The sequence below is a fragment of the Eleutherodactylus coqui genome, chromosome 2 (assembly GCF_035609145.1).
Source record: "Eleutherodactylus coqui strain aEleCoq1 chromosome 2, aEleCoq1.hap1, whole genome shotgun sequence".
NCBI lineage: Eukaryota > Metazoa > Chordata > Amphibia > Anura > Eleutherodactylidae > Eleutherodactylus > Eleutherodactylus coqui.
In genome coordinates, this window is record NC_089838.1 from 30,880,781 (window position 1) to 30,895,173 (window position 14,393).

At 43.0% G+C, this 14,393-nt stretch overlaps 1 protein-coding gene across 3 annotated transcripts in view; it reads right to left on the bottom strand.

Moving 5' to 3' along the window:
• ARAP3 (ArfGAP with RhoGAP domain, ankyrin repeat and PH domain 3) overlaps positions 1-14,393 on the bottom strand; it is a 167,823-nt gene that overhangs the window by 4,024 nt on the left and 149,406 nt on the right. For all 3 annotated transcript variants that reach the window (XM_066590558.1, XM_066590556.1, XM_066590557.1), the window contains exons 26-32: positions 13,653-13,767; positions 10,945-11,073; positions 8,048-8,181; positions 6,478-6,560; positions 5,380-5,415; positions 4,136-4,199; positions 2,194-2,331 (exon numbers count right to left, since the gene is read on the bottom strand). In XM_066590558.1, the coding sequence (XP_066446655.1) occupies positions 2,194-2,331; positions 4,136-4,199; positions 5,380-5,415; positions 6,478-6,560; positions 8,048-8,181; positions 10,945-11,073; positions 13,653-13,767 (699 nt within the window). The remainder of the gene's footprint in view (positions 1-2,193; positions 2,332-4,135; positions 4,200-5,379; positions 5,416-6,477; positions 6,561-8,047; positions 8,182-10,944; positions 11,074-13,652; positions 13,768-14,393) is intronic.

Here is a 14,393-nt window from a genome sequence, read left to right on the forward strand (position 1 = left end):
ATAGGTTGCTGGTCTGCATGGTGAACTACATATATCTGAATGGTCTGGCACCCTGTATCCACTATGTGTGGGAGTATATGCCAAGCAGCCACCCCCCTCTATATCAAGAGGCAGTGTGAGTGGCTGTCTCATCGGTGTCCTGCACAGGTGTAATTCGCTCCTCCGTTTGGTAGTCAGCTACCTGCATGGTGAGAGGAGGATGCATCTATATGCACTCCTTACTCAGTAAGTAACGGCCATTTTCGGTGATTGTTTTTAATTTTTTTATATTTGCCCTTCTGTGATGTATGCAAACTAAAGAAGAGATGCAAATCTTTCTGTTCTTTCTCTCTGTAGGTTCCAGTAAGGCTTTAGGGTGTTTTCACATGAGGGATTTTCACCAACGAAATCTCTCTGCTTGCCTTATGGAGGGAATTTGCATGTGAAAAGAACACATTAATTTAAATCTGTTTATTCACATGGGCGTTTTTTCTCTTAAACCGATGGTCCGAGATAGAAAAGTCGCAGCAGGTCCAATTTTTGGGCAATTCTTGTTTGAAGGCCCATTTACACCAGCTGACGATCGCTCAAAAATCGCTCAGACAACAGTTTGAGTTACAGTTTTGAGCGTTCATTTTGCATAAACTATTAAGTAGCTACTCAGCTACTTAATAGCAATTAAGTGTGTAGATGAAGCCTTCACTGAATGCAGTTAATAGCCTGAGGGCTCTTATCTGTGCTCAGATCCTTTGTTCTTCAAGGGGAAACAATGCTATCAGCACTCCCCGTGGAGAACTACTGATAAGAGTGAAGGATGATTTTTAGGTAAGACTGAATTTAACGATCAGATAACAGTGCCCAAATAGCGCACGATGGGTGCGTGTTTAGACGCGGCAATGATTGCTAAAACGATTTTAGCGATCATCAGCTGGTGTAAATGGGCCTTTAGAATTGACCATTATTTCCTATGAAAGCGTGAAAAAAAAATTATCGCATTGCACTCAAATTCTATTTTTACTATTGCAACAACATGCGATTTTCTCGCATGGGAAAAACAAAAATGGAAAAATGCGATACGTTTTTCAAGCAAAAGCATCCCAATTGCAGGCAAAAATTACTGATTTACAAGTGCGAAGTCGGTCCTAGTTTTCCAAACCAATATCGCATTCGCTCGTGTGAATACACCTTGAGACAAATTCGTGCTGCTGATGTATTTAGCTCTTCGATGATTCTCAAGATTGACACAACTGCAATTATTAGAGGTGTAATTGCATAGAGTCGTTGGCCAATTTCAACCAAGTGTAACCTCACTTGGCCGTAAGGTCGGCTGCACACCACCTTACTGTGGATGGTCCAGCCGACAAGCAGGTGGAAACGCACAGTACAGATTTTCCTGCGCCGTTGTTGTGACGCGGGTCTCGTGACCTTTCCGCAATGTTAATTGTAGAATGGCCGCCTGTCGGACAGCTTCCATTGACTTTAATGGAATCTGTCCGTAAGGAGTCCGCATAAAAGTAGACCATACCACGATTTTTCCTCCATGAGCAGAAAATTGCAATTGATTTCCGCTCATGTGCAGGAAAAAGCGCTTTTCCATTGCATGCTAAGGGCGATATTTGTTGCAGAATCTGGAGGCGGATGCCTGCTCCGGATTCCGCAATGCAAATATACCCATGTGCAGCCTGCCTAATACGGACATGTTACAGATGACATGGCAACCGTAGGTCATCAGTATTTCATTATTATTTGAACTGTATTCGCTGTCGTTGGTTTTATTTTGTACTGGGCAAATATTGATCTGTTGTATCATACTGATATGAATTTGGTGCAAGCAGCATGGATCGATGAACCCTTCCTGTTAGGTGTCACCAGTTCAGGTTGGTGGAGATGGAGCATCGGTGTGGGGAATGTTTTCTTGGCACACCCTGGGTCCAGTGTTCTTGCAGAATGATTTCAGTACCTAGTGGAATCTATGCCATGATGAATTCTAGGGTGCTGAAGGCCGAAAGAGGTCCAACACACTACTAGAAGGGTGTCCGTAATAAAATGGTCATTCAGCGTACTGAAGAATGTGGTGCTCCATGTGGCTACATAGACAGCAAAAAAGAAGAAGCTCATCTGTTCTGCAGCGGTCTGCATACCCCGAGTACTGACATGGCTGCATAGGGACGAAGCTTCCTCTCCGCCTCCCACTAGGAATACAGGAAAACTCACCAGTTGCTGATTGGCAGTAACCATGGTGGTGTTGGTGTCATCTCCACGAATTGGTACTAGCGGCATGGTGCCAAATTTTTGCTTTGTTACATCTGAGGAAGAGTGTCGCCTTAAAATCACGTGGCGGAGATCATCGTGCTGAAAAAACAAAGCGGGCATTCATTTTTGCTATGTAAATGCATGAGTTGTTATGTTGCATTCATGTTTAATCCATTAGTTTCAAGAATATCGTATAACAGAATAGTTAGAAAAGGATCCAGTATTCATAAAATCCCGGCTTCATTGAGACATTAAAATCCCAAATAGGAAGAAGATGCAATAGCATGACAATCTGACATGTTTCAAGCGGTCACAGCAACTCTTAGTCACTGCAATAACAGCTTGAAACGCGTCGGATGTCGCCCCATTGTAGATCCTTTTCGTTTGGGATTTTAATGTGTCTCACAATAAAACCATGATTTTATGAATACTGGATCCTTTTCTTACTGTCTTCTGCAATTGATTCTGTTCAGGTCCGGGCATCCTGCTAGTGAGCTGCTTCATTTTCTCAGAATAGTCAAGGAAACCACAAACAAACGAATAAAAGGCACAAGTAAAAAGTACAAGGCTTGAACTTTTCACATATTGAGAGACTGGCATACCCTTTACCACAAACTAGTGAAACATTGAGTAACTTCAAAACTGCAAATCCACCAACGCGCAGAACAAACTAGGTTGAGAGTTAGGCCGGATTTGGAATGCAGATTCCGCGATCGCGGTCCGCACGGAAGATCCGTGGTAAAACGCAGGCATTGAAAGGCATCCATTTTCGTTCACACTCGTGGATATGAATTGCGTATTCCAAAAGCGTAAGACAAATCGCAGCATGCTCTATTTTGCCGCGGAATTTGCTCGAACGGCCTCCGTTGTTGTTAATGGAGGTAGTCTGACCCACAGGCCATACACAATTAACATTGTATATGGGCTACGGGTACCCACATCATGGCAAAGCGATGGCTCAAGAAATACAAATACCCCCTATACTGCACATGACTGCTGGCGAGCCGCCGCGGTCATTCACAATACAGTGGAAATGGGTCTGCAGGCTGCTTGGCCAGGCTCACAGTCAGGATCGGTTGCGGACTTCTCGCATGCAGAATCTGGTCCATCCTTGTGTGCCCGGCCTAAGAGACTAGAAGAGAGAGAAAGGAGAGAAGAAAGAAGGAAGAGCAAGAAAAATAGGGAAGGTCTTGATGATTACACGAATGGGCAGGAATGTTCCTTCAAGGTACACGCACAAATTAAAACACTTCAGGGAACGAGATCCTGGAACTCCGTAGATTTCTCAAAAGCAGTCCAAGACTACAAGAGTAGCAAACATTTCCGTGTATCGGCAGAATCTTCTGCCATTAGCTCCTCCATACGCATAATGTGATTCATTTCAAGAGGAGCAAACAGGTGCTCATCCAATGTCGTGGGCTTACTGCCCTACCAGCTTTCAGGAAGCGGTGAAGTAGATCTTTCTTGAAAAGATGGCATCAGTACTGACAGGTGCAATGCTATCTGTGGGGTAGTAACTACGGGGCGACCTGTTACTTCACTACATATCTGAAAAACCATACTTAAGAAGGGTCTTAGCTTTGAGCTATCCCACCAAATGCGTAGCATTGTACCACCCTCTAAATCACACCTCCAACAGGTTTCAGGAACCGTCAGGTACGGTTAGATTGCCTTTAGAGGGTTTCTCCAACAGTTAAAGGGGTATTTCCATCTTGGACACTTTCAGGTCCACAAGAATATGCCATAAATATCTGATATGCGGTGGTCCTTCACCTATTAGGTATACATAGGTCCCCTGACACATGCTCCAGTAGACAAGGTGGCCAATAACGGCCACATCGACTTCCAGACTTCATAGACAGGTGGTCATTCAAGTATTAGGGAGTAATGGAAGGCTTATTACCTGAGCCTTGAGAATACTTGTGATCCAGTCCCACATCTCCGCTTGTGTCGTGCAACCTAAGCATCTGCAAAAGGCAAACAGAAACATTATAAGGAAATATCAGGTGCCAGAACTGGGGGCCACCAACTATGGTATTGAAACAGACCTTATAGGTGTTGTCCACTAACAATACCACATCTGTCCATGGTCTATGTCCGTTATCACAACTTATCCCCATTCAAGTGGATAGGATAGAGTTGTAATTCCAGACGCCATCCATTGGACTACAGAGGCGCTGTTTCCAGAGGAAAAAAGGGATACCCTTTTATCTAATCCAGAACAACCCTTTCACTCCAAAGGATGTATGTAGTACATCTTGCCTCTAAATATTTTCTGTAGCTAGAAGAATCGGAGCTTAAATATCATTATGTATTAATCCCTTCCCAACTGCATAAAAAAACATATATATGTCATGTGGTTATGAAGAGTGTATGGAGGGGACTCAGGAGTAGAGCCAGTTCCATACCTGGTGGGTGTGAGCTGTCTTCAACAGCCACCCTCAATGGTCACAATCTGAGTGAGCTGCAATTGTCCTTCTTAACTACTTGATTGCCTAGGTCAATGCTGACCACGGCATCTAAGTGGTCAGCGGGGAGGGGGATGCAACCTTTTACACCCCATCAGCCCCCCCCCATTGGCGCTAATGAGTTGGCATGGCAGCCCTGGGCTTTGTAAAGGCTTCAAGGGCTGCTATGCATGAATGTCTATTAAGCCCTGTCCATGGCAGGAACTATCAGGCGCCAGAACTAGTGGCCACAAGTCTAGGCTCATATAGGCAGGGCTTATTAGGCAGCAATAAAATGTACTGTATAGTGCCATACATAAGTATTGCAGTTTATTATACAAGTGATCAGATGACCACAAGTTCAAGTCCCTTAGTGGGACTAAAAAAAAAAAAAGGTGAAAAACAATCATAATTACAACCATTCGTCCCCATGAATGATTCTCAGGCTTTGTAAATGAAAACTAAACAAGCACCAATCGACATACTTATTGATTAGTGCTGGTTACATTGAGGCAAAAATTTGGCCCATGTAAGAGGAGCCTAACTCATAATGTTGCTCGCAGATAGGGCAAAATTAAATTATTTTTTTCATCTTTTTTCAAAAGTATCTTTGAGGTGAGGTTGTTATTTATGTCTTCATTATAGTGATTATCACTTCCATTTTCACAATAGTCATTCTAAAAGATCCTGTAATACTTACAGCTGCTGTTTATCCATATGGATTGTGAAGCCCCACCTAGTGGATAAATCAAATTATTGCTGTTACAACATGCTTAGAAAAGCAACAGGAACTCACTCTGGTTTTTCAGCCTTTTATAAAGAAAAAGTGATATTTTTGGTTTAAATGAATGTCAGAGGTCTCTCACCCAGCCAGCCAGAAGCCTACTGTACACTGACAGGGGGCAAAGACCCCAAAACAGTCTGTCTGTATAAGTTTATCGATTCCTTCTGGAGAAGACTGGTTTGACTTATATTTCATGTTATAAGATCTTTTAGGGGGTTGGACGTTTACTTATAGGGAAATTACCTTCCAATAGGTGGCGCCACTGAGGTATTGTACCATCTCTCATTTGCATACCAAATTTTCCAGAGGAGCACTGCACAGCCTATAAGTCTCCTCACAGGTGCTCTCCACAAGCTGTAACCCCATCTCACACCACGATGTACATATACGTCATTGGGAGAAAGAGGTTGAGGTAAAATGCTGTATATTTACAGCATGTAGATGACCCGGAAACTAACCTAAGCGGTTAATGGCAGAGATCAGTAATAGCACCAATTCACCGCCATTAATGCCCTGCAATGTTTCTCATAGCATGTACAAGTTTAATAGAGGGAGGGAACTCCCTATGTGACATCATCCATCATGTAATTGTGGTGGGCCGGTGGGTTGGTGTCCGGGTCGTCTATGAACTGTTGTTCTTATTTGAACTTCTTTTCCATGACTTTCACCCATTGTGTCAATTTCCTAAGAATTTCTAATTGTCTAAAGCAGTGTTTTCCAAACTCCGTCCCTCGCGAATCCCCAACAGATCATGTTTTCAGGTAGAGATCATCTGTGGCAATTTCTGAGGACAATAATTGCATCATGAAAACATGACCTGTTGGGGGCTTGTAAGGACCAGAGTTTGGGAAACACTGGTCTAAACTAAGGTCTTGCTTGGAAGGTGACCTGAAGACTCGGTCGAGGAAATATAGACGCAACTGACCAATGAAGGCTCCATATGATACATACGATAATTGTCATTCTCTGACTAGATTATTATAAAAGCACCTTTTAAATTAGAGCAACACTTACGGGGTAGGAGGTTTCACCTTTTTCCGTATCCCCATGTAAATTTTGGCATTTTCAAGTGACCATTCTCTCTCCGGCTTGGAACTCTGTGAGATTAAGAAAAAAAAGAAGAAATGGCAGAATAGACTTGGTATATAACATAAGGCGTGCGGAGTGTAACATGAAGAATGAATCCACACTCACTTTACGCAACTCAATATATTGATTCACAAATATATTGTATTCTTCACCTTACAATGGGAACTACAGTATTCTCATCAGGTTGCTTTATGGCAGCCTGTGTTCACTGATCCATTAAACAAGTGTATACCTTGCCATTTACACCAATTCCTAATACATTGAAGTCTTAATGTTTCTCGGATCAAGCTAGCAAGTCCAGGGTTTTAGATACTTTTCTAGTTGTACCTTCCCCGTCTCACCGAGTCCTGAATGTCCCTTTAACGAAGACAGTCTTCAGGAGTCGGAAAACTTTCTCTATGGTAATATCAGTATTAGGACATTACTAGCTCTACCATAGAAAGCAGAATCGATCTCCGACAAAGTGGATCTTCATCATAGGATTGCAGGGAAATAATGGTTGATGCGCTGGGAAGGGAGGACAGTAGGCTCTATGGGGGTAAAATGCACTGGATCTTGGTGCACACACCAAAATTGTGACTTTTGGGGCATTTACACTGGGCCTTGGTATCTTTTCAAAAAGTAGGTGGGCCTAGCATTAGGGGGTATGGCGGCATGTGGCCCATTACATTTTGTGTAATGTATGCCAGAAACTGGTGTGCTTTATAACAGAATACTATACTGGCTTCTAGCTGGTGTAGGTTTCCATCTGGTGCACTGAGGTACTGCAAGATGAGACAAATGTATTAAGATGTTTGAAATGCAGGTCCAAATAAACGTGTCCCACTATGTTTTTATGTTAATATTGTATATACTATATTGGCAAAGTATGGCAATCTCTGGGCACCAGTCAGCAGTATGCTGCATAGTATGGCACAGTGTGGGTCATTTGGGTACTATATGTCTTTAAGGGCATTCTGTGACAATATCTGGCTATGTATGTCCTTAAATAGACATTGTATAAATGTAAATGTTACGTCCGACGCAAATGTACCTCGTCCAGGTCAGAAGTATCAGTTGTTCAAGAGGATGGATATACACACAATTTGAAAATGTGGGGAACAAAACTATTAATAATGGAACTAAACTGTGGGAGAAGGGAAAGCTTACCCTCTCATACTAATAGGAGAAAAACCCTACCTAAAATCAGGGTGACTGCCCTGACTAGGGCGACCCTACATCCAGAATATGGGGGCAACCTAGACTATCCCTAGATGGTAACAAGGGGCTGACATTTTCCAGATGTAATAAACAATGGCCACAACAATATTAAGATGCAGATGCTAACGCAAAGAATGCATGTTACAAAGAAAAAATATACTGGAAGGATTTGCATCTCTTTCGTGTTTTGGACCCATTCCGAGTATCTTTCAAATACTGATCTACAATACTGACTGATTGCGGCCTAAATTGTAAATTTATAAAACGAACCAATCAATTCTAGATTTTTCCATACCTTTTTCTCCTTAAGAAGCAGCAACTTACGATCCCTGATTACAAAGTATCTGTCCTGGAACTTATTGCACAGCAGCTTCGGTGATTCCTCTCTGCATTTCAACAATCCACATTTGGGGATTTCTCTTTTTGCGCCTATCAAGAATTTAACTCAATCAATTATTTGCAAATCAAAGTAAGGGGGTCGTGTCATGACATAACGTTACCCCCCATCCACAGGGTAAGGGATAACTAACTTATCAGTGGGGTCCGACTGCTGGGCCTACCAAGATTATAAAAAAAAGGGGTCCTAAAGGTACATGAATAAATGGAGCAGTGGTCACATGTGGACCGCTGCTTGATAAATTTCAATGGGACCGCTGGCAATAGTCCCATTGAAATTGCATGACCACCCAGCAGTCAGACCCCCACTGATCACATAGTTATCCCCTATCCTGCAAATAGGGAAAAACTAGAATTTTAACTGCATTAATAATAAAGTTCAATATTATATTTGATCCATTTGGTGAGTTATCTTCCTAACTAATCATTTGTTTAACCCTTTAAGGACCAAGCACAGTAAATTTTACAGCACTTGGTCCCAAACTTTAATCCCGTCTGATAGCAAAAACACGGTGTGGGATTAGAGCTCCTGCAGGAGCAGGTCAGGTCATGTCCTCGGCTTTTAGTTAACAGTTAGTCGGCTGTTAGTCAGCACTCAATAAGTGCTAAGTAGTGAAGGGAGAAAGTGGAAGTGTTACTTCCGCTATTCGACCCGGCGATCATGTGACTGCCAGGTTTCCCTGCTACAGCAGAGCTGCTGGGTCCTAACCTTGATCAGCTCTGTTAGTGACTGTCACTACAAGGGATGTTTTCACCTGTAACTAGGGCTCCTATGGATGCAACTCATGGATGCCCCAGCTACAGCGGTAAAGTGTGGAAAAAAAAGGCAATCTTATATGATATAGAAAAAAAAAGTAACAAATAAGTACATTAAAAATGTATATATTTATTTATATATGAAAATCACCCACTACAGACGCCAACCAAAACCGTCGCCATATGAGCCCTGTAATCCAAGACTATGCAAATTATATATCAAAACATCCAAAACAAAATGAGGAACCCTAGCATAAATATACTATATATTAGAAAAAAAAACTATACATTTTTCACCTCCACTAAAACAAAAAAAAAAACAAAAAAAAGTCAGCAAAAAAAATATAAAAATATAACTGTATATGTTACAGGAAAACAATTTCAGCAAAAGTAATTTTGGCAGTTGAAGAAAAAAAATTGGGCAGTAAAACTAGCACAAGAGTAAAATCCCTAAAAAGTATCTGGTCTTTAGGACTAAAACACCCTGTTCCTTAAGGGGTTAATTTAAAGGGGTTATCCCAAAAATTGCTTCACTTCAAGAACCTTCCAAACGTGGATAAATGTAGAGTAAATTTGCGGAAAAAGTACCATTTGTTATTCTATAGGTTTAATTTCTCCTTCCTTAATGTGCCAGATGGGAGCTATTGTGGGAGGGATTCAGAGAAGGCACACATGATCACACTATATTGTGCCTCCTCCTCCTGTGCACACTCATATAAATAGCCACCCTTTAATTTCAGCTAAAGTAAATGCATCAGTACTCTGAATGAGGATCTGGCTGCTGCCACAGTAAAACCGCATGCATGTCCGCCAGCTAAAGCAGCGCTAGGTAGATGTGCAAAGGAGGAGTTTACTAATAGCATGGTTTCATACATCAGGGGTGTCAAACTCATTATCACCCAGGGCCGCATCAGCATTTTCGTTGCCTTCAAAGGGCCGTTTGTAATTATAATACTGTATTTTAAAGGCTATACTAAAGGAGGGGGGGAGAACAGATGGACCACAGCAAGGTTCTGGTCCAGAAGAATTGGGTCACAAGTCCCGCAACACAGACACACCCTAAAACAACGTCCTCTCTGACTCGTACAGCGGACTCACAGGATATGGATGGGCAGGCTGGAACAGACTGTCCTCTGCAGGATGGTAGCGAGGACCAGTCAGGATGTACAAGCTGCCTCTTGCTCTGACCCCCGGTAAGCAGTGCTGTACTGCAGGGTAGGCTCATCGGGAGAAGCAGACAGGGGAGTGCAGACCAAAGACTCCAGGGGCTGTAGTACTCAGTCCGCATGCACCTAACGTAGGACCAAGATGGTGACCGCAATCCTAGTACTAGTTGCAAATGAGTCCACAATATGCCAAAGGGTCCTTCTGACATAGCTCAGGACCTTCTGATCTAGAAGAGACTCTTCTGTGTCCAGACTTCATGAGCTACATAAAATGACATGGTGGGCTACATTCGGCCCGTGGGGCTTGAGCCTGACACGCGTCATAGAGCAACATTTTTAAAAAAAACCATCAGATTGTGGAAGTTCTTATTTTTAAACTATCTATTGTGCTTTGATGCTACTACATCTAAAATTATCTGCTTCAGCAGGCAGCAAACAGCACAGTCTTCTGTATTAGGGGCCTTTTAGATGGGACAGAGGTTGGGCGCTTGTCATCTCAGTGATTATGGGCCACATAGGCGCAATGATCGCTCAGTGAATGGAGGCAGAGCGGGTCACATATACCTTCCGGCTGCCCACTTCCATTCACAGTGAACAGGTAGTTGTTCATAAATGAATGACTGCCTGTTTACACGGGATGATCATTTGATTTTCATACCTGCACCATCTGAATGCTGAATGATAAGCAAACAAATTATCATTTGTCGTCCAGTCGCTGGCCGCATTTACAATGAGTGATTATGGTTCAGTTTTGCTCGAACAAGTAAGAATCTGAAGGCTAATCGTTCAGTGTAGAAGGACCCTAAATAACAATGATAACTAATAAGACCTGTAACGTAATGTTACAGATATAAAACGTTCAGATGGAACTGACCTGTGAATAGACAACTTCCTTCACCAAAGGAGATCTTCTTTACGAGCAAAAATGCAGAACTGGGCTCGGCCAACTTGCACCACTGCAGAGCTTGCTCTAGGACCCTCTCCTTCGGGTGTAAAGGTCTCTCTAGATAAAGACAGTTTTGGAATAAATGCAAGCACATACACGTGAATATAAAGCAGATCTGATGTGGAATTCCATAGCTACCATGGCCTGCTGAGGCATAACTTGTACCTACTGGGCTCCAATGCCAAATGTGTAACAAGGCCCCACCCACGTACCATGTGCCATTTATAATACTGGGGTTTTCCTATATGTCGGAGGAAACCATGCGCTCCCTCAGGCCCCATGGCCTTGGTTGGAATTCTACATCCTCTATAGCTACATTCTTCAGTGTACTTTATTAACCCCTTAATGATGCAGCCTAATTTTTTCATTTTTGGCTTTTTCTCCCCACTTTCAAAAAATTTAAACTTTTTTTTTTGTAATCCATTGAGTAAAGCCTGGTTTAGACATAGTTATTATCACTCAAAAGATGTCTTTTCAGCGATAATCGTGTGCATTTACAGGGCAAGATGATCGCTCAAAAGTTGAGCGATCACCTTGCGCTCCAAGCAGGGCATGCAGAAGATAAGCAGGGCCGCTTGTTCTCTGCATCCAGCTGTTCTCTGCTCGGAGCGCTCAGCTGTTATACAGCTGAGCGCTCCCAGTGGGGTATGCAGAACACAGCTGGATTGCTGTGTTCTGCATACCCCGGCTGTTCATGGAGCGCTCAGTTGGTATACAGCTGTGCACTCCGTGCGGGGTATACTGAACAGAGCTGGACCGCTGTGCTCTTCATTCCCCGGCTATGTTCATGGAGTGGGATAAAGCTGAAACAATAGTATCAGCTGTATCCCGCTGTGAACTCCTGATAAGGCTGCTTGTTGTCTTTCAGCATGCTGAAAGACAACGGTCAGCGACTGCCTAAGAAAACTGCATGATGTCAGTGTATTTAGACACAACGATTATCGCTCAAAAGATGGCTTTGAGCGATTTTTGAGCAAGAATCGTTGTGTCTAAATCAGCCTTAAGCGGTCTGAGGGCTTCTTGTTTGTACGACTGGTTGTATTTTTCAATGGCACTATTTAATGTATCAGAAGACGTATTGAAAACTTTAAAAAACTTCTATGTGATGTGAAACAGAAAAAGACTCTAAGGCCGCCTGTCCACGGGCGATGCGGTATCCCGCAGCGAAGCTCCGACGCGGGAGCCGCCGCCTGGGAGCAGGAGCCGCCGGCGATTCTCCGCAGGTCAGCTCTATCTACTTGATGGGCTGACCGCGGAGAATCGGGGCAATTCACAGCATGCTGCGAATTGCCCGCCGGGAGCGGAGAATCGCAATGATTCTCCGCTCGTGGACAGGTGCCGGTGCTTTCCATAGTAATGCTATGGGAAGCGTCAGCTGGCGAATAAACTGCCGTTGACAGGGGCTTAAAGTCTGATAAATGGCATTTGTTCCCGTTAAGGGCTGAAATATAATGTGAAAATGTTTTAATTCAGAATCAAAAAGCTGAGCAGCCTAAGCTAGTCTTTAATCTTTGTATCACCCACTGGGCCGGTATCTGCTGAGTTGACTCATTAATTAGATGATTATATTTTTCCGTCCATATAGCGGTGTGAGGGCTTGTATTTTGCAGGACGTCCTATCGTTTATATACCTACATTTTGGAGTTCATATGATTTTTCAATTGCCTTTTATTACATTTTTTGCTAGGAGGTGGGGTGACCAAAAAAAGTGTGGGATAAATTATACATTACTTTGATAGATAAGACTTTTACAGATGCAGTAATAACAAATTAGGATTTGTTTGTTTTATTTTATTAATAAATATGGGAAAAGGTTTTGGTTTTATTTAAACTTGTGCTTTTTGTTTTTTTCTAACAATTAATAAAGTTTTTTTAAACTTGTTTTTCATACAGTATAATGCAATACCATAGTATTGCATTATACTGTATTCTGACAGGCAGTCTATCAAGCTATACCATAAATGTTTATTGACAATTAGAGATGAGCGAGCATACTCGCTAAGGGCAATTACTCGAGCGAGCATTGTCCTTAGCGAGTACCTGCCCGCTCGGAAGAAAAGATTCGGGTGCTGGTGGGGGTGGGGAGCAGCGGGGGAGAGCGGGGTGGAACAGAGGGGAGATCTCTCTCTCCCTCTCTCCCCCCCCCCCCCCCCCCCCCGCTCACTCCCGAAACTCACCTGTCACCCACGCCGGCACCCGAATCTTTTCTTCTGAGCGGGCAGGTACTCGCTAAGGACAATGCTCGCTCGAGTAATTGCCCTTAGCGAGTATGCTCGCTCATCTCTATTGACAATCAATCATAGCAGTCCTGGGGGCCTTCAGAAGGCCCTAGGCTACCATTGAAACTGAAACAGTTAATGTTCATGCTGATTGCGGCTATTGCGAGCATGAGTCAGTTGTCCAAGACAGCACCCACCATGTATGGAGCAGAATTGGTTCCCAATCCCGCTCCACACAAACACCACACACGGCACTAAAATCAGTGTGTACGTTACTATACAGTGCTGCCCGCAGACAGTAACCCATCAGGGACCTGACAAGTTCCCTTTAAGTAGTCGGTGGAAATTAACTGTCAGGGGAGAGGATAAGACTACTAGAATAAAGTTACTGTACATATTTATAATTTCATCACTTACCCAATTCCCCATTTTCAAAGACTTCGAAGGTCAGCCAGATGTCCATACTGGCTGGAATATTCCGCATATCCAGTACCTGATTGGTGAGTTCTTCAGCAGACATGAGTGGAGAAACCTAAGTGAGAATGATACCATAAATTGTATCTGTCAGTACATGTGCCTTCAGAATAAGCTGCTGCGTGTGTAGATGTGCAATAACTTTATTTCTGGCCATTATGGCACCTGTATATGGCATTTTACAACAGCTGTCCAGGCATCTCTTAATTTCATTTCACCACGAGCTAGTTGGTGGAGACTAGTTGCTGTGCTGCACCCCCTACACTGCACACAAAGATCAGGATATCTATTTCTTTAGCTCTCTGTAACACAACCTCAAAAGCAGCAGCACGGAGGACATTATACGGCAGTATTAAGCAGTGTAGCATTGCATGCAGCAGTAGGGGGAAATAGAAAATCTACCAGAGCCTTCAGCCGCAGCGTCTTGGTTTCTCTCTGCCACTCACTCTCTAAAGGTGCTTTTAGGTGGAGCAATTATCGTTCAAAAAAACATTCAAATGAACGACAGCAAAGGATAATAATTCAGTCTAAACGTAGCCAATGACCGAATGACAACGATAAAAGTTCACTTTTCGTCTGCCGTTCATTATATGCAGGCATAAAAATCATCATTGGCTCGTTCACTAATCGTTCAGTTCAAGCAGCGCTCATCCAGTTCCTCACATTCACTTATATAACATATGT